The sequence below is a fragment of the Bemisia tabaci genome, chromosome 9 (genome assembly GCF_918797505.1).
Source record: "Bemisia tabaci chromosome 9, PGI_BMITA_v3".
Classification (NCBI taxonomy): Eukaryota; Metazoa; Arthropoda; class Insecta; order Hemiptera; family Aleyrodidae; genus Bemisia; species Bemisia tabaci.
Genome location: NC_092801.1, coordinates 33,181,881 through 33,200,299, shown reverse-complemented (window position 1 = coordinate 33,200,299; position 18,419 = coordinate 33,181,881). Strand labels below are relative to the sequence as shown.

At 38.4% G+C, this 18,419-nt stretch overlaps 1 protein-coding gene across 2 annotated transcripts in view; it reads left to right on the top strand.

The window, feature by feature from the left end:
• Positions 1-18,151, top strand: part of LOC109030399 (fatty acid synthase) — a 70,629-nt gene extending 52,478 nt beyond the window's left edge. For both annotated transcript variants that reach the window (XM_072304022.1, XM_072304021.1), the window contains 8 exons: positions 2,526-2,778; positions 4,833-5,012; positions 6,050-6,235; positions 7,251-7,633; positions 9,837-9,988; positions 13,270-13,523; positions 14,866-15,100; positions 18,006-18,151. In XM_072304022.1, coding sequence (XP_072160123.1) covers positions 2,526-2,778; positions 4,833-5,012; positions 6,050-6,235; positions 7,251-7,633; positions 9,837-9,988; positions 13,270-13,523; positions 14,866-15,100; positions 18,006-18,028 — 1,666 coding nt within the window. In that variant the 3' untranslated portion in view covers positions 18,029-18,151. The remainder of the gene's footprint in view (positions 1-2,525; positions 2,779-4,832; positions 5,013-6,049; positions 6,236-7,250; positions 7,634-9,836; positions 9,989-13,269; positions 13,524-14,865; positions 15,101-18,005) is intronic.
• Positions 18,152-18,419: the final 268 nt, after the last annotated feature.

The window sequence follows — 18,419 nt, the reverse complement described above, 5'->3', positions numbered from 1 at the left end:
TTGCTTTAGAGTTGCGCGTTTCCATATTTGTTCCCACGAGTAAGATGAGGATTTAAGAGGGTCCACCCGTAACCTCTTTCCGGGTAAGGCTATATTAACTCTGGGAGGGCGCCTGGTATCCCAGGGCTCCGTAGGTCGACACCAACATAAGCGCCCTGGTGCCAAGGGACCCGATGGGCACGGTTCGCATAACACCCCGGGTTGGGCTTTTCATTAAGTACTCCTTGGCACATAGAGTGTGCGTCCAGAGTAACTCGGGAAAGGAGGTGCGTCAATACCCCAGACCATAGGCAGTCCTCCCTGCAGATTTTATTATTATTATTATTATTATTATTATTATTATTATTATTTTTCATATTCACTGCTGTCACCAGCTTTGCTGGGTTGCTTTAAGCCCTCACACAGGGGCAAACAATGCTCCTAGGTATGAGGGCTGTTTGTGGTTTGGGTGGCCGGGTGGTGGTTTTTTCACTCCCCCTTGGGGGGTGGCTCGTCACGGACTAGGATACCTGTTTTAGGAACCGAGGCAGGGTAGGTGTCTGGAGGACGCCTGCCTAAAGGTTTCTTTCCTGAGGTGGTAGGCGGTAGGGGTGTTTTTGGTGTGTGGGAACGTTCTAGGTGTATTCGCGCTGCTCCACCTAGCTTAAGACCTTCCGGAGGATTCTGGCAGTGCCTAACACAGCAGACTTCTGGGCCAATACTAGCGAATGTTTCCCAGGGATTTCGTTCTTCAGTTTAGTCCAGTCTTTAGAGACTGCTCCGGTAGCTCCTATCACAAAGGGTATGACTCGGGTTTTGGTCTTCCACATCCTGCTGATTTCGATCTCTAGGTCTTTATACTTTAGTTTCTTCTCAGCTTCCTTTTTTGTGATGTTCCTGTCTGCTGGGATAGAGACGTCAATCAGCAGACACGTTTGGCCTTTCCTACGTAGGATGATGTCCGGTCTGTTTGCCTCAACAGTTCTATCGGTTCTGATAGGGAAGTTCCACAGGATCGTTGTCTCTCCATCTCTGGTTGTTGCAGTGTTTTTCGGTTTGTGTTCATACCATTTATCTGCGTCGACTTCGATTCCATATTCTTTGCAGAGGCTGTAGTGAAGTTGGGTGCATACTCTGTCGTGTCTCTCGATATAGTCCTTTTGGGCTAGAATTGGGCAACCTGATTTATTATTATTATTATTATTATTCTTCTTCTTCTTCTTCTTCTTCTTCGTCTTCGTCTTCTTCTTCTCCTTGCTCTGCGCAACCTGGCACACCGGAAGACCAGTTTAACTGCCGGAACTACAATTCAATGCTTGAGACTCCCAAATTTAGGAATTTAGGCAAAGAGAAATCTGTTTCTGCGCAGTCACTGAAGTCACTCATCAGTTTCCTGAACACCAGTCACCATTACCGGGATTCGAACCCGAAACCTATTGACTTTGAGTCAGACGTGCTGACTACTAGCCAACCTGGCCGACACAGCCCTCCAATCTCTGAGGGTTTGTTGATAATAGAACGTATCCATGCTAAAGACTAAGTGAAATATAATAAATTTAAAAGGAAATCTAATGCACGCATGTTTTCTTCACTTACCTTTTTTTAAAATTTCATTTAATTTTGACGCAATGGGCCTGTTGCATGCAAGAGATACAGCCGTGCGAATAGACTTTTTAGAGTTTAAATGACACGAAAATTACGATGGTCACATTAAAAAAGTCTGAAATACACTCCTTACTGCGCAATTTGCGTTGTCGGGAACGCGCTTTTTCAAATTTCCCGCGTCTGGGGGCAGTTTTCTAACGGAAACAATTAACGGCAACTCGCGGCTATTTCCGGTCAACTAAAACTGACAACATAACCTAAAAATCGGAGCTCGTGATATCGTGAAATGAAATGTAGGAGGATTGCGTTGGATATTTAAAAGTTGATCGATTTGGTTACCGCATAAAGCGTATATGGACCACTGTAGGAGATCACGTTGGGTTTGTAAACAAACTGAAAAATAACAACAACAACAACGACTCGGCATCTTCCGGAAATCACCGAGCCCGCCGTTTGCTCGTTTCCGGTGATTAGAAAACTGCCCTCAGACGCGGGAAATTTGAAAAAAGCGCGTTCCTAACAACGCAAATTGCGCAGTAAGGAGTGTATTTCAGACTTTTTTAATGTGACCATCGCAATTTTCGTGTCATTTAACCTCTAAAATGTCTATTCGCGCGGCTGTATCTCTTGCATGCAACAGGCCCATTCCGCAGAGCGTCGCGCGTCGCGCGGGGGAAGGAATTCCTGGTACGAATTTCCTGAGATTTTCCGGCGATCTTAGAGCTGTAATATATAATGACAGGAACACACATCGTCGCAAACGGAGACACATGGTTTCGCACTTACCCCATCATAGTGTATGCCTTTCAGGAAGAATAAACGACCCTAGACGAATTCCTGCGTTCATTTGGTAGCGCTACCATTTGGCCATCGATGTGCTTTCGCAGATATAGTATCAACCTGCTTATTCATTGATCCATTTATTCTTGTTTTTTCATCAGGTGTTATATCATACTGGACAAAGATGTCCCCAGCCACGGTATTGAGGATCATAGAATATACGATCCGCAACTTAAGAGAGATGTGGTTGTGAATGTGCTCTTGGGCGGTCGTTGGGGGCGCTATCAAAAACAGGAGATTCCCAAAGAAGTCCTGACGCGCATGTTGCCTACCACGAAGGAACCCGACAGCAATTTGGAGGAGGTCGATATCAAATACTTTGGCCTCAACGAAATAGACTACGATGGCTATGGGGTATGTTTTAGTTCAGAGGTTCCTGACAGTTGAAATGAAGTACCAGGATCCACTTTTTTTTTTTTTTTTTTTTTTTTTTTTTTTTTTTTTTTTTAACGGAAGTATTTTATTTTGACTTGCAAGGTGGAACTATCTATAACAGTAGATAGCTAGAAGACCTAAAGTACATTCTAAGTGAAACCTATCTGTTTAAATTGTGTACATTGTATTTTATGTGAGTCCCCCCTGTATTTCCCTTTATTGATTCTTAAGTGTTAAGTTTGATGCTTGAAGATTCCCTACCAGGATCCACTTACAAAATGATAATACAGCTTCTGCACCGTAATCCAGTTAATGGGCCTGTTGTAAACTTCAGTTAGAGCAAAAAAAAGGAGTTGTTCCTTATAGAAAATGGCACAAAATTAACGATGAGCGCTTAGGGAAAATCTGAAATACACGCTTAACTTCACAATTTGGGTAAGAAATATACAAGTTTTTAGACTGTTCGCTTCAAAGCCGATACCACGGTGTAGGTGAACATTTCGAGAGAGATGTCGTTCCATCCATCTCTTGTCAGGTCGCTACGCAATATTCGACACAGTTGAAGTAAACTCGCCAAGAGACATGCGGCGAGACGGGATTTCATCAACCCGCGCGTTTATGTGTACGTTTTTCTTGCGTTGATAAAGACTATAATGCCTCCTCACGATTTAAGCGGGGAAGCGACAGCCATGTTGAATATTGTGTAGCATCTTAGTGCGCAAGGGTTAGTTGGAACAACCTCTTCCAAAATGCCATAATATTGTTTTTGGAGCGGGAATTTTAGAAAAATGCTTATTGCACTTGGACTGTGAAGTTAGGAGAGTATTTCAGACATTCTTGATGCTCCTCGTGATTTTTAAGCTATTTTTTAAGAGAAACAAGTAGGTATTCTTTTTGCTCTTGCTGAAGTTTCTTGCTCTGCCGTGCTAAGCAAGAACGCCGCAAATCCATCAATATTTCCCCTCGTTTTTTGGAACTTAACACTTCATATTATTAAAACTGTCTTACTCATGCACCTCAAATTTTCAAATTAAGTTCTTGAAAAAGTTCTTTAAGTTTGCGAAATAATTCCGAAAAAATATTGTCCCAAGGTACACAAGTTTTTCTGCTATGATACGTTGTTTCCAAAAAATGTAAAATGGCGTTTACGGCGTTTTTGCGTTGCACGGTAGTGCTACAGGTGTCATTAAGTTAGGTGCAATGAGCAGAATGTGTAAAAACTGTAGACGCAACTATACGTGCCCTCAAGCAGCAACAGGTGGTATCAGCCTGAAATGAAGGCGATTTTGCGTTCATGCTTACTGGATCAAACATGCGCGCCGAGTGAGACTTGAATCGGACAGTGTTAAGTAGGAAGGAACCAAGCCACATCAGGTATTGCCAAATTCAATTGGGCAATTTAATTTTGTACATGAAAACAGTTGTGCGGATTTTTGTGCAAATTCCAGTGAATATTCTGCCGAGTACTGTGCAAATTCCTTAAAATTTTCAAAGGAATTCGCACAACCGTTCTCTCATAAGGAATGAAAATGCCCGGTTAAATTTGGCAATAGCTGATGTGGCTTGGTTCCTTTCTGCTAAACGCGGTCCAATTAGCCATGGGTATTGATTTTTGACTGATAGACTGAGGGCTGTCACGACCATCAGAGCCGGAGAACATGTAAATTGTCACGCATTTTTTCCAAACGCCCATTTTCTTTTGGCGAAAATCGATTTTTCTACCGATCAATTGATGTGTGAAAAAAAACCAAAGTCACTTCTGGACTTGGCACTATAAACTCCCTAGGAATTGCCAATCAAATTCCCAGTATTTGTATTGAGAGAAAAAAATTTAAACTTACCTTTAAGGTTGAAAAACTCCGGAGATCCACCTGGTAGATCCATGACCAAAAAATGCATATATTTGGGAGCCACAGGGCTTGCTGTAACAGTAACGATGAAAATCATGACACTTTTAGAGGAACTAAATAATTGAAAATATTCGTCGAGTGTAAATAACTTTTAATATTTTTCTTGAAATTTCCTGACTGAAGGGTGGAATTACACTGATGGATTATTCAGGGGTCACAACTTCCGGTCAGCGCGTGATGGGCCTGGCCAGTAGAAAGGACAAAGTTGAAGCGAAAGTCGAACTGGACCCAATATTTCGATGGGAGCTGCCACCAGGAATTTCACTTGAGGTCGCTGCCACCTTGCCATACGCATATTTAATGGTAAACAGTTTTATGTACTTTAAGGTTTGATCGTGATGTCAATTTTCGCAAGTAATTGAGAACACTGGCGGATCCAGCAAACTGGATCCTGGCAACATTGTTTTTCTTTATTTAAACCTATGGGAATGTATCGATTCTTTGAGAGGCCAGGTGCTCCGACAAGAATCGATTATATAACACAGGTTTAAATGGAGAGAATCCGGTTTTGCCAACTTTTTGGATCCGCCTCTGATTGAGAAAGCGTTTGATTGCGCCCTCTGCTTTAGTAAAAATTTAACTGATAAAGAAAATTGATGAAAAAATTTAAATTCTTATAGGTACCTTCAAACCTGTTCAAACTTTTTTGAAGAGCAACTTTGTACCTTCGAAAATATGGTACAACAATCATCGAACATTCCCTTAAACAATGATATCAATATAACTGATGACGATAACTTTAAATTGGATGTATTGATGCTTGCGAGAACTATACAGAAATGCTTAAATAAAAAGGAACTGTCTACGTAGAATTTTTGTGCTTTGTAGTTCCACTTAATTAAATTCTTTTCTACAAAAGGGGTTAGTTGCGCTGGTCGCATAATCGTGTTTTAATTCTTGATTCCTGTAGGTTTGCTAAAAAATAATGAGATCCGCCCAAACACTAACTTTTTACGTATAATACTGATCGAGATATCGCGCATTGAAACATTCGCTTGGTTTATGACGTCATCCACAGCGGTGGTGACCCCCTTTGTTTCTTCCTCCAATTTTAACGATGAGTCGCCAGTATGTACAAATGCGTGTCTCACTGATTGATGGAAACAAGGTGGAAGAAACGAAAGGGTGTCACTACCACGGTGGATGACGTCATAAGCCGAATTTTTATCTCGGTTAGTATTGAACGTAGAAAGTTGGTGTTCGGACAGATTTGATCATACAGAGCTGATCTACAGGGATCAAACGTCAAAACACGATGCTGACCTGCGCAACTGACCCATTCCTTTTAGCTTGAATACGTCAGATTTTATCTTGTTCAATAATTTTCTCATCGATTGAAGGGAAACTTGGCGATTCGAGACTGCTGTGAAGAGCTGGAGCGATGTGTGAAGCATGTAATGGTTCACAATGGCCAGACGCCGGTCGGAATGATGTGCATTGCGTTAGCCCTTCACGAAGGTCACAATGTTTTTTCCACAGTCTCCAATGACGCCGCAAAGGAGGTGATCTTGAAAAATTTCCCCCAGGTATGAAAGGCTTATAAACCTCTTCTTCCTCGGTGTCGACCAATTATGAATAATGTTCCGTAATAAATATATCGATGCCCAAAATGCAAAACCACGTATCTTCATTCCGGTGTTTCGGACATTTCTGCTCATATTTTATTTTCACAAAGTAAAACAAGCCATCTTCATTGCTTGAAATTTATACAGAATATTCTGCTGATAAAGAAGAAAAATCAAAGAAGTTTTCAAGAAATTACGTTGGCTAGTTTTCCTTGGACAAAATAAAGTGTAACAGGAAGTCTGCAACCTCACAAACGGAGATACTTGCTTTCGCACTTTGGCCGTCGAAGGGTTCTTCCTCGAATTCCTCCATTCTTCTTCCTGTAAAAATCCCCCTCGGAAAATGCGTATTCGGAAAATAAGCAGACGCGGAAGGGGTCGTCCATAAATTACGTGACGCCATTTTGTTTTCCTGTGTGGAAAGATAGGTTTACGTCCTACGTCACAAAAGCGTTACGAACTAAAAATGAGATATCATAAAAAATATTATCTGTTCTATATCTGTTGAAATCTTACATTACCCCCACGCACTTATTTCTAAAGAAGGGTTTAAATCTTTTTCATAAATATTAAATTTTCTGCACTTTCTGCCACATTAGAAGAAAACAATTGAACACAATTCTTTAAAGCCATGATTAGGAGCTGGCTTATTGATTTTTAATTCTAGATTTCCTCTTACACACCTAATTTAAATCCTACCAACCGGAGAAGTAATGAAGATTCTAAAACAATGAATAAAAAATAAATAACAGGAATGATACTTAAAATTCTTCCTGCAGAAGAAATTTGATTCCACAGTAAATAACAATCAGGATAATCTTAGTAACGACGAGGTATTCCTCTGAGGCCAAGAAAGTGCTGTAAAAAAAATGTTAAACTCCAATAAATATAATAGCCTTACAACGCCTAAACTGATTCGTTTGATGCTATTCAAATGGATGGTTTTTGGTTTCTACTCTGTATCTTCTTCCTTCAGATTCCAGCCACCCGGATCACGAATCACACGAACAGGGACTTCATCTTGCCGTTGATGATGGAGTCGAAGGGACAGGGGGCGGACCTGATTATCAGCAACTTGCCGGAGGAGCAGATGCCCTACTCCTGGAACTGCATCGCGTCGCAGGGCGTCTTCGTTAACCTCAATGGGGCCCTGCCCTCCCGCAACTCCCCGATCCCCATGATCAACTTCCTCAAGATGACTAGCTTCCGCAGCTTCACCCCCCGCGAGGTTGCCGTCTTCTCGCCGGACCGGAAATGGCGTCTCCACGGACTCGTCGAGGAATGGCTCCACATCCTCGCTGCACAGGAACCCTCCGTCAATATCCCGTACCGGCTTTTTGCTCCTCACCAGCTCAATAGGTTGGTTTCTTTTATCTTGAGCCCGATGGATCACTAAACCATGAATGAATTTCGACTTGCGAAGACATGACTCCTAAGATAACTGACGCATAGAACACGATCTGCATATTAAAAACGCGACAAAAGACTTGGCAACCGAAAAATACGCAGTTTAAAAAGCCCAACTTTTCACTTCAAATCGAACTATTGTCGTCCCCAACAGTGGTCAAAATTAAATGAAAGAGGGAAACAAAAAAGTGAACTTAAAACAGAATATAATTAGAGACAGACATAAATAGAGAAAATTAAAAAGAATATATTTCTACTACTCTCCTCTCCTTCCTCTTTTCTCTCTATTCTTGCTTATGTTATAATTATGACGACAGACATAAATAGAGAAAATTAAAAAGAATATATTTCTACTACTCTCCTCTCCTTCCTCTTTTCTCTCTATTCTTGCTTTTCTTCCTTCCCTCCTTTTGATCTTGATTTCTAGTCAGGGTGGCATGAAACGTAAGAAAAAAAATGAAAAATCGGAAATATCAGAGAAATATTTCATAAAATTTCACGAAGCTGTGAAATACTTCATATTTTTCAGGGGCTAGACTATGCAACCCGCACTCAAACACACAAACATAGAAAAAAGTCACAATTTTTACATTTTACGAAATATGGAAAGTATGTCTCCAACTGACATATTTAGGATGAAACTCCCTGACCACGTATCTCAGTTTGCGACGATGTTGACTTCTTGTCGTACTTTAGTTTTTAGATGGAAAACCACCCAACGTCAATTCTTTAAGTAAACTCCGTTATTTCTCTTCTCTGTGCGAAAAAATGTTTGTGAAAATTTCAAGGATTGATGTCGATTCGTTCTGCTCTAAAATCTGATGATGAGAGTGATGCTATCAAAACACTGCAATCAAGGTAAGTGGTTTGGAGTTTCACCGTCGCCACTTCACGTCAATCACTTTCATTAGAAAAATATTTTAAAAGAAGAAAAAGAAAAAAAATGAAGAGTCATGAGTTTCATTTACACGGTTCAGGTTTTCCTCAAAATTTTCCTCTAGCTCAATTGCATGGAAATTTTTCCCTTTTGAATCACACGGTAAAAATTTTCATGCAATAAAGTTGAAAGTTGTATGGGAAGTTGAACCAAGTGAATAGGTGAATAGGACTGAACCTCTTGTTGTCTATTTTATATTCCAAAAGCACCAGGTGAGTCTTGGTGTAATATTGCGTGTTTCGGAGTCAAAATCCGCAACAAGTCCGCTATTAAAAGTTCCATTGACTTGGAGGAATCTCAGATGCGGCAGAATGGCGGAAAAATGACGAAAATGATGTTCTACGGCAGTCAAATCGCTACCCTCTCTCATTTTCCCCTGATGTCGGTTAAAATAAAACGTATTTCAACGTGGAAAAACTTGTTGAAAATCATGTCAGTTGGAGACATACTAGGAACAGGGGTGGCAAAATTTCATGAAAAATAAAATCTTGAAATTTCACACGAAATATTTCATGTTTCAAAAATTTATGAAAATTATTGAAAAATACCGGTTCCTTTCCATATTTCGTAAAATGTAAAAATTGTGACTTTTTTCTATGTTTGTGTGTTTGAGTGCGGGTTGCATAGTCTAGCCCCTGAAAAATATGAAGTATTTCACAGCTTCGTGAAATTTCATGAAATATTTCTCTGATATTTCCGATTTTTCATTTTTTTTCTTACGTTTCATGCCACCCTGACTAGAAATCAAGATCAAAAGGAGGGAAGGAAGAAAAGCAAGAATAGAGAGAAAAGAGGAAGGAGAGGAGAGTAGTAGAAAATATATTCTTTTTAATTTTCTCTATTTATCTTACTTTTTTCATTCTTCTTATTCTTATTTTCATTCTTTCAGCGGGTTATTTGTTGGAGTCCTCCTGGATGAAATTTTTTTCTTCTCCGCAGATCAATAAAACCTCCTTACAATATTATACAAAAAATAGCTAATCACATAATGAAGAACAACTTAATCACCCAAAACACATCATAAAATAACAACTTAATTTGGGAAAAGGCTGCAAAAAAACAAAAGATAAAGACATAAAACATAAAAATATAAATGGAGCCATTGAACTACAAAACCGTTGAAATTGATTTGTTTGAAAAAATATATATTTAAGGTAAAGAAATACAAACACAATTTTTTAAATTCTGAATGTTCTTTTTATTTGTTCTCCCCTTTAGGATCACTTCTTCTTGTCTCAAACCTGGAGAAAAGCTTTTGTTAAACCTTCAAGGCTGTAAGAATACAATCAGAAGCATCATTGAAAAGGATGGAACAAATGCACAAGACACTGATTATCTTCACGCTAATCCCCGAATTAATTTTATTTTATGTAAGTATTGTTAAGATTTTTATACGTAAACACTCAGGGAAACGTAGGTAGCATAACGTTAGTGCTCACAGAACACATATCCCGATTACGACATTTCAAAATTGCCGCCGTCGTTTTATTTTTTCATAGAAAAACCCACGTTATTGAAGGCGTTAAATTTTCACAGTATATTTTGTCGTGGGTGCGGAATAATTTGTGAAGATTTAAAGATATTTTCGCTGGTTTTCACTTGAAAAAATTAAATTTACCGTGAAATTCGCATCGTCACAAGTCAGATAAGTTGTTTTGTAGCATTTATCTCGACCACAGGTGAAAAGTTTTTCGAAAAAGAGCTTTCAAAACATAAAATAAAAAGAAACATCGATTAAAACTATATACCTCTTCTGCCGTACTAAGGAAAAACGCCGTGTAAACATTTGAGAGTTGCCAAATTTCCTCCGATAAAATGTGTATTGTTAAGGAGATTTATGAATGTTTTTCTTTGAAATCTACAGGAACTTTAGGTAAAATTGCGAACAAAATAATCTGAAAAATTGGAAGAAAAATAATCGTAAGTTTTCTCATGAATTTGTGTTTAATCGAAGGAAATTTGGCAACGCCTGAAGGTTCATACGGCGTTTTTCCGTAGCACGGCAGTATTGGTCCCTAGTCTTAGTCCTAGTATCTGCATTCAATGGCGCTTAGCATGATTTTTAAACTTCATTAGAGGAAGGAGTGACTCGAGTCAAGCAAGAATATGCTCCGCAATTTACTGCCAAGAAGATTTCTTGATAAATCAATAAAGAAAATAATGCTTGTTTATAGAAGAAAAGATGTTAATATAAAAAGAAAAGTCACTTACATCAAGCAGTAACCCGATTTCATTCAGATATTTTATGCTTGATTCAAAATAAAATCCTCTTGACGACTTACTCAAAAATGTTTCTACCTATATTATCAGTCATTTTTCCACTTTTGAAATTCAAAAATTATGCTAAACGTTATTAAATACGGATTCTAGGATTTGGTGAGTTTTTGGACTGCTGTTCTCTTTTTGTGCAGTCGCATCTTGGTTTATTCTGTGAAGAAAGCTCCGTACTCTTAAAGGATGCCTGTCATTCTTAATATGCTATAGCGCCTTCAATGTCGTATGATAGCGTACAACGCCTCTGTTTTTAAATAGATGCTTGAGGCGTCGCGGTAAGCTGCGGCGCGCGGCGGGCGGCCGGCCGGCGGCCGGCCAGCGCGATACGTGCACAAGCGCCTACAAACCTAAGGGGATACTTCAAGCATTACGCAACGCGTGAAGTATCCCCTTAGGTTTGTAGGCGCTTGTGCACGTATCGCGCTGGCAGCATGCCGCCGCTCCGCTCTGTGTTATGCACTAATATTTAAACTCGCGGAGGAGTCAGCGTGTTTCAACTCATGATTTTGAAATTTTTGCACACTCTGCATGGATTATTCTCAATTAAAGTGATGAAAAATGAAAACAGAATTAAGCGAAAATATAAAATGTGTTTTGTAAATATTAAGGTGGCTCCGTGTCGAATTCAATGATTGCCAAAGCACTTAATTTTTTTATTTCATATTTTGTGATTTTATTGTGCTGCAGCATGGTGTACGCACATCCAAACGCTCAAAATTGGATGTATTTGACTCTAAAAGATTGATCTCCGAATGAATTAAAACCAAAGATCGCAAGCTTCTTGATTTGTTTCCTTTTTCATTCATTTTTGTACAGTTTTTTTCTGCACAAATACGGCTATTAACATTAATATCGATGCCACCGCTTGGAAAAAGGTTTTAAAAAGATTTGCCACGTCTTAAAACTATAAATGTTTTTGAAATGAAGTAATGTTATCATTTGAAAAAAAAGAAAAAAGAGAAGGTACGTATGAGGTGTATTTATATCAAAAATTTCTAGGGTGGAAAGAAAACAGAATATTCACCGATGACAATTTGAAAAGATGAATCAAAAGAAGAAAGTGACATTTCATTTAAAATATGAGCTACCGTAACAAAACTTCCTTCTCTCTAAATTTTCTCATTTCAATATTGTCGATATGAATTACTGACTAAAATATGAGGCTTGCGCCAAATTACTGTTGTTTATTTTACGCGTGGGCGTAAACGACTGGATAAAACAGGAGTGTGGACAAAAATTGTTGACGGAATGTTCTGAAACCGACATAGCCACGTCATCATGCAATAAATGGCCGTTCAATCTATTATTGCGCTACTATAACAACAATCGGCTACAACAATCTATACTTTAACAATCGGCCCTCTGGCACTTTACAAGAAAACAGCGTTTACCACTTACCATGAGCAAAGTAGTAGAAACATTGCAGATTCACTTTTCCGGGTTTTATCGTAAACCAAATGACAAAATTCCGACTCACTTCCACTAATTATCAAATTCATAGGAAGCACTGTTTTAAAAAAAATTGAGCCAGTGTTAAAATCATCGAACAGAGTTGTACATCATTATTTACTACGTTCCATGATTTGTAGACACCAAAAGACGCGTTGGGAACTATTGCTGGTTGAAAGAAGTTCTCTGGCCTACCCCAAAAAATGAAAGCGCTTTGGCAATGTCCGTCACGTTTATAACTCTGTACTTTTTTGTGCCAATTCTACTAAATGATTGAGGAGTTAAGAGGGAAAACGGCCGAATCGGGTAAATAGCTTTGTGGGAAAAAAAACTGTTGAACATTTCAGTTGAGTTTAAAATGCCTCTAAGTCATAATACAGGTTTGCACGTGATAAACTTATGGTTGGAAACGCTAAATTTGGTACACCTGAAATGTCATTGGGGATCTTTAGGATCGAGTAATATTAGAAACATAGAAGATCTCATTTAGCCGTCCTTCCACGGAACGATATGTGACGTAAGTCGCATTTGGAAACGCTTATTACGCCCTCCTTTCAATAATTGACTTTTTGGACGGAAAATGTGCTTGTCTTTACTTATGGGATTCAAAATTAAAATTCATTAAAATACAATCTTAATCTTGCGAAAAATACAATTTTTTTTTAAAAAAAAAAATTGGAAATTTTGTACACATACTACTCACTATGTATAGTTTCAGAAAATCCGTTATCCGAAAAATGGCCGAATCCGAAATCAGTTAGTCGTTTCTCCTCCTAACTTCTCAATTATTAGCATGCAGGAAAACACTTCTTAGTTATAAAAATTTAGGGAATAATTTTATTTTAGAATTCCGAATAATTTGAGTTTTAACTACTTCTTTAGATCATTAAAAGCTGTTTGATCTCTTAGTATGGGGAATAATTTTTAGGTCCATCGGCGGTAAATGCAATTCCCCTCATGAAGAAACTAGTGCAGCGCGGCGTTGAAAAGTTCGTGGTTGCGACTTTGGATTCGCCTTTCAACGCAGATGCAACAAACGTATTGCAGACCTATGCGAACAAATATGATACCTCAGTTTCAGTAATGTCAGGTATCAGTGCATTCTCGCAGAGAGACGCTGAAACATTGATCAGGCGAATCTTAAAATTCGGAGCAATTGGGGCCGTTTTTATTGTCTCCTTGGTAAGTTTTTGAATTAATAATGGAGTATTTATTGCACCTAAAAGGAATGAAAGAAATAGAGTTTAACTAACTAATCAAACAAATTGTAATTTAATTTTTGTACTCAGTTGAAAATTTAAAAAGGTCATTTTAAATTTTAGTTAGAAAATTCACTTTCATTATTACAGGGTGGTTAGCAAATTTGTTTTTATTATTCCTTGACTTTTCTCTGACTTCTTCTAATGAAATTCTCTAACTTTTTCACGGTAACGTTAGAGCACCTAATTAATTGGATCAAAATGTTGACGAAACAACGCGATCAGCTGGCCCATCACGGACCCGATATTTACGTGGAACCCGGCTCCACAAAAATTCCCTGACCTTTTCCTAATTTTTCCCGGTCGAATTGCATTCCCTGACTTTCCCCGGTTTTCCCGGTCGCTAACCACCCTGCATTAACAGTAATATCCCCGATGAAACCCTCAAACTACATATTTTGGTTTGCGAAGCCACACTTTATTTTTTAACAATAAAACAAATAGAAGTCAATTATTTTAAACTTCTGTAATTTTCATTCTCTGTGCGAAGAAAATTCTATGAAAATTTCAAAGACGGTCGTTGATTTAATCTCTTTAAAAAAAAAAAAAAAATAAATAAAGTAAAATGGGAGCGAAAACTTCAAAACATCGTAAAGGAAATAAGTGGTTTGGGGGATTCATCGTTGATATACCTCTCATTAGGTTTTAACTAATTTAATGCGAAAGATGAAAACAGGGTAAGATGAAAACACTACAGAATGTGTAAAGTAATACCCTCTAGGAGGTGTACATTACGTAGATTACGTAGCACCAAGTAGTTCAGAAAGTTCAGAATCGATTGATCAGCCAGATACTTACCGTTGTAGTTTAAATTATAATAACTCTTCTACTAGAATGACGTCATCCAACAGATTTGTACTTCTATAATTTCGGGTATAGAACCATAGTACGCGAAAAATGCTTTAAAGTTGTTATTTAATTGTATACAAACATCGAAACACGATTCTGTGATACACCAGCTCCCGAGAACCCATTAAGATTGTAATTTAAGTATCCTCCAGGGAGTAAGACAGTAAACTTAGTGAAAAATGTCAACACCCTCCCCTCCCCTCACCAACAAGCGAAATTATTTCCCACATTTTGCACTACCTTGCCTTCAAAAATACTTCAATCGCTAACCGGCGTTGCAGAAAAAAGTACTTATAGAGTACTCGAGTAGTATAATGAAAAGCCGAGAAAAAAAATACACGACTGAATAGCATCCAAAACAACTTTGGAAATAGCCTTACATTTTCCTGGATTAATTTTACAATTTTTATTCATAGGAAAAAAATATTGGCTTCGTGACGGATGTCAAAGAGATGGTAATAAGCACGAATCCACAAGTTCCTATCATCAACATTCACGACAAAAAATGTGCAATGGTTAAGGGTGTGATATCTGTGATCCTTGATGGCAACGTCGACTACACTGAAGTCCTTGACCATGCTCTTTTGAATAAAAATAGAGAAGCCGTATACCTTGTGTCTAAAAGGACCAACAACATTCAAAAAACCTCTGGTTTGTTAAGTTTTATCAATTTTGGGAAAATTTCTCGATGATAAATCGTGTCTGAACATACTTCGAGGGCTGAGGAAGAATACCGCCTGACTGACAATTTGGGCAAAAACGAGTTAGCGACTTTGCCGCATTGTACAGTTCGTCACCATCCTGCCAAAGGATCACAAGCTCCATACGACGCACAGTGCGGCACCCTCATGGACGATGTGGACAAAAATCGGTAATAGACACTTAACTTTAAATAATGAAGATAGTAGCACCGACATAGGAAAATTCTTTGGCACTATCAAATTAAAACACTCGAGGAATAAGAAAATGTTATAACTGCAGGATTTTTTGCGTATTTTTCGAGAACAGTTCATTTGAAGTTGGCAACCTCGAATTATAGCTTTAAGTTAACGATGTAAAAACGTGAAACACCTAAACTTTAACTTCAAATATCTCTGATAGTCGCAAAAAGTCGCAAGATCTTTTTGGTAGAGCAAATTTCTTACGCAGATTGTGAAGTTATGAGTGCATTTTAGACTTTGCCGATGCGCCCATCGTGATTTTTGAGGCATCATCTGTAGGAAACAACTCTTATATTTGCTCTAGCAAAAGTTTGCAACAGGCCCATTGAAGTTGAATATCTGAGGAATAAGAGAATGTCAACCACCCAGAGCTCTTTGCGTTTCAAGCGAGAAATCTTCATTTGAAATTGACTTCTTTTTCCCGTGTATTTCTTATGGACCAGTCATTCTCGACCCATTTCCCGCCCGCTTTCTACCCAACTTTTATGTAGTTTTGAGCGAAAAATTTGAAAATAAACCATCATCGTGAGTCAGAAATATCTTTCAGATGACAAATCAAAAAAAAAAAATATTCAGATGTCGAGTTCTGAATTTTTATTTTTGTACACTGAGGGCCGCACTGTGCAACGTTTCAAAATTTCTGCCGCCATTTTATATTTATACAGAGAAATTTTTGGTTGGATCTGTTTGAAAATCACTGAATTTTATCGACAGCGCTATGAAAATCCAAAGGAATTTTCGGATAGCCTTGTTGAGAAATTTCTCTGTAAAAAAAAACAAGCAGAAAAATCCAACATGAATATGTTGGAAAAGCGTGCCGAATAACTAAAATGTTGGACACATACCTACTATTTTCACGTCTTTGTTATTTGCATCAATTGGTACTTTTTGCTAAATTTGGGAGAAAATATTGATTCATGAACGTTGAATGTAAATTGATTTTAAAGATTCCGTCCAATTATCTTGATTTTAAGCTGATATGCGGCATTTCGCACGACCGTGATTTGGGCGAACTGCCGTGCATCGAAATCGCGTTGAGTTAATCTCTTTGGATTTCGAACTGTAACTTCTCTCCTATTCGGCCGATTTTTACAAATGAGGTCTCTTTTTATTTGTACTTTAACGGAAAGTAAGGAAAAACTCGCTAAATAGACGGAAAACAATTTTTGTGAAAATTTGGTGGATCCTGGCGTCACGGTGAATGGTTAATCGGGCGTGGAAGATAATAGGTTCGACGAGGCGACCCTCTCCTCGCCGTCTTTTATTGCCTTGCTCGAAACCTGACACCCAAAGCTATATCGGGAGATAACTGCAGTGGTTTGAGTGGATTTCTGCAGGGGCCACGGTTAGTACATGGTATAAAGAGTCACGAGGCTCATCACAGATTGCACTTGCAGTGCAAGACGCTCATTGGCTAAACAGTTTTGGCGGGAAAGAAGGTTCTAGAGTTGAGTCCTCCGAGCGTAAGAAAGCTTCTATGAGGTTTTTGTCAAATGAAATAATACGGTTTTGACAGGAAAATGTTCTCAAGGGTTCCCAATTAGCAGTTCATTCGGTTTTTTGGTAAGAGACCATCAGGGCTTGACAGTATAATGGTTCAAAGACAAGAAAACGGGTCCGAGGAAAAAAATATTTGGACGGCCCGTTGAATAGCATTGGTTGATCGGTGTGCTGTACTATGGTACATCCGAGTGATTTCAAAAAGCGAGCCCTACTGGCACGCTTAAAATAAAATGGCGGCGGAAATATTGAAATGTCGCGTGGTCGGCATGGTGTTTGTGATACTTTGGCTGGAAAGTGACGAGTTTAAAATACGCAAGCTGATGTTTCTAGTTTTTTCCAATTCTGTAAGGGAGCGCTTTAATAACGCTGTAATGTATGAAAAAATTACAAAGCTAATTACAAAAACGGCGAAGTTCTCTCTTCGTCCTACAAAAGTGTCAGTTTCCAGATAGTCGGTATTATTCCCTATCCATCGACTTGGATATCAGTTACTTTATCTGACGGAATATCAACGAATAACTTATTTAAGTTGATCAACACTTTCTACAGCATTTATGAAAATTGAGAAATTGTTTACAGAAGTGGCTATTTGTTGTTCGAAAGGCGATCTATGAAAAGTCAAGCTGTTCTAATTTTAGGCTTTAGATTTTCATTGAATTATTATCATAAGTGTATTACAATACAATGGTCGTGAGTTGAAGTTTTTAAAAACAAAAAAATGGCCCCTGTTTCGTACAGATTTGTGTGTTTTTTAATCAAGATAGTTTGGAATATGGGAAAGTGGCATTTTCTCGTTTTTTATATGAATGATTTAAACTTACTTTTGAGGATTGCCATTCATACAAGGGGATCCTTTTTGAGTATGTTTCATTATACCTTTTTAGGTGATTGCCCTACATTTTAAAGGCTCTGAAAATGTGTGTTTTTCAACAAAAAAAATCGGCAACCTTTAATTTTGAAATATTTTTGCTATTCCGGAAAAGTTTGGAATCTTGTGATCATTCTATTTTGATTTTTTGGAGCAATTTTATTGCAAAATAGCTGAAACAATTTTGTGTCACCCAAGGTTCTTTCCAAATTCCAAGTCTAATTGTCTGTTTTACGTGCATTAGGAAGCAACGATACAAATCAATAAAAGACTTCTTACCCTCATCTATGGCGGAAATTGAGGAGATTGGACGCTTCTTAACAGCCGGAGACATTGAATGTGACAGCCAATCTTGTGCTAAATTCATCTCGATACCTTCGTCAGCTGGGAGAGCTCTTCGTGCAGATACCCGACCCGTGTTCATCATTCCGGCTTTTTGCGGATCTCACATGCAATTCCTCATCTCCAGGCTTATGTACCCCTGTTTCATTGCTCATACTCGTCTTGTCGCAAAATCCATCAATCAAGTGGCTTCAGATCTTCTTAGGGTAAGAAATCACAATTAAATCGAGTTTAATGAAGAGGAACTAGGTTTTTTCAAATAACAGGGCGAATTCAGTGTTCAAAACTCACCTTTGAGTTTCAAGAGCCATGTGGC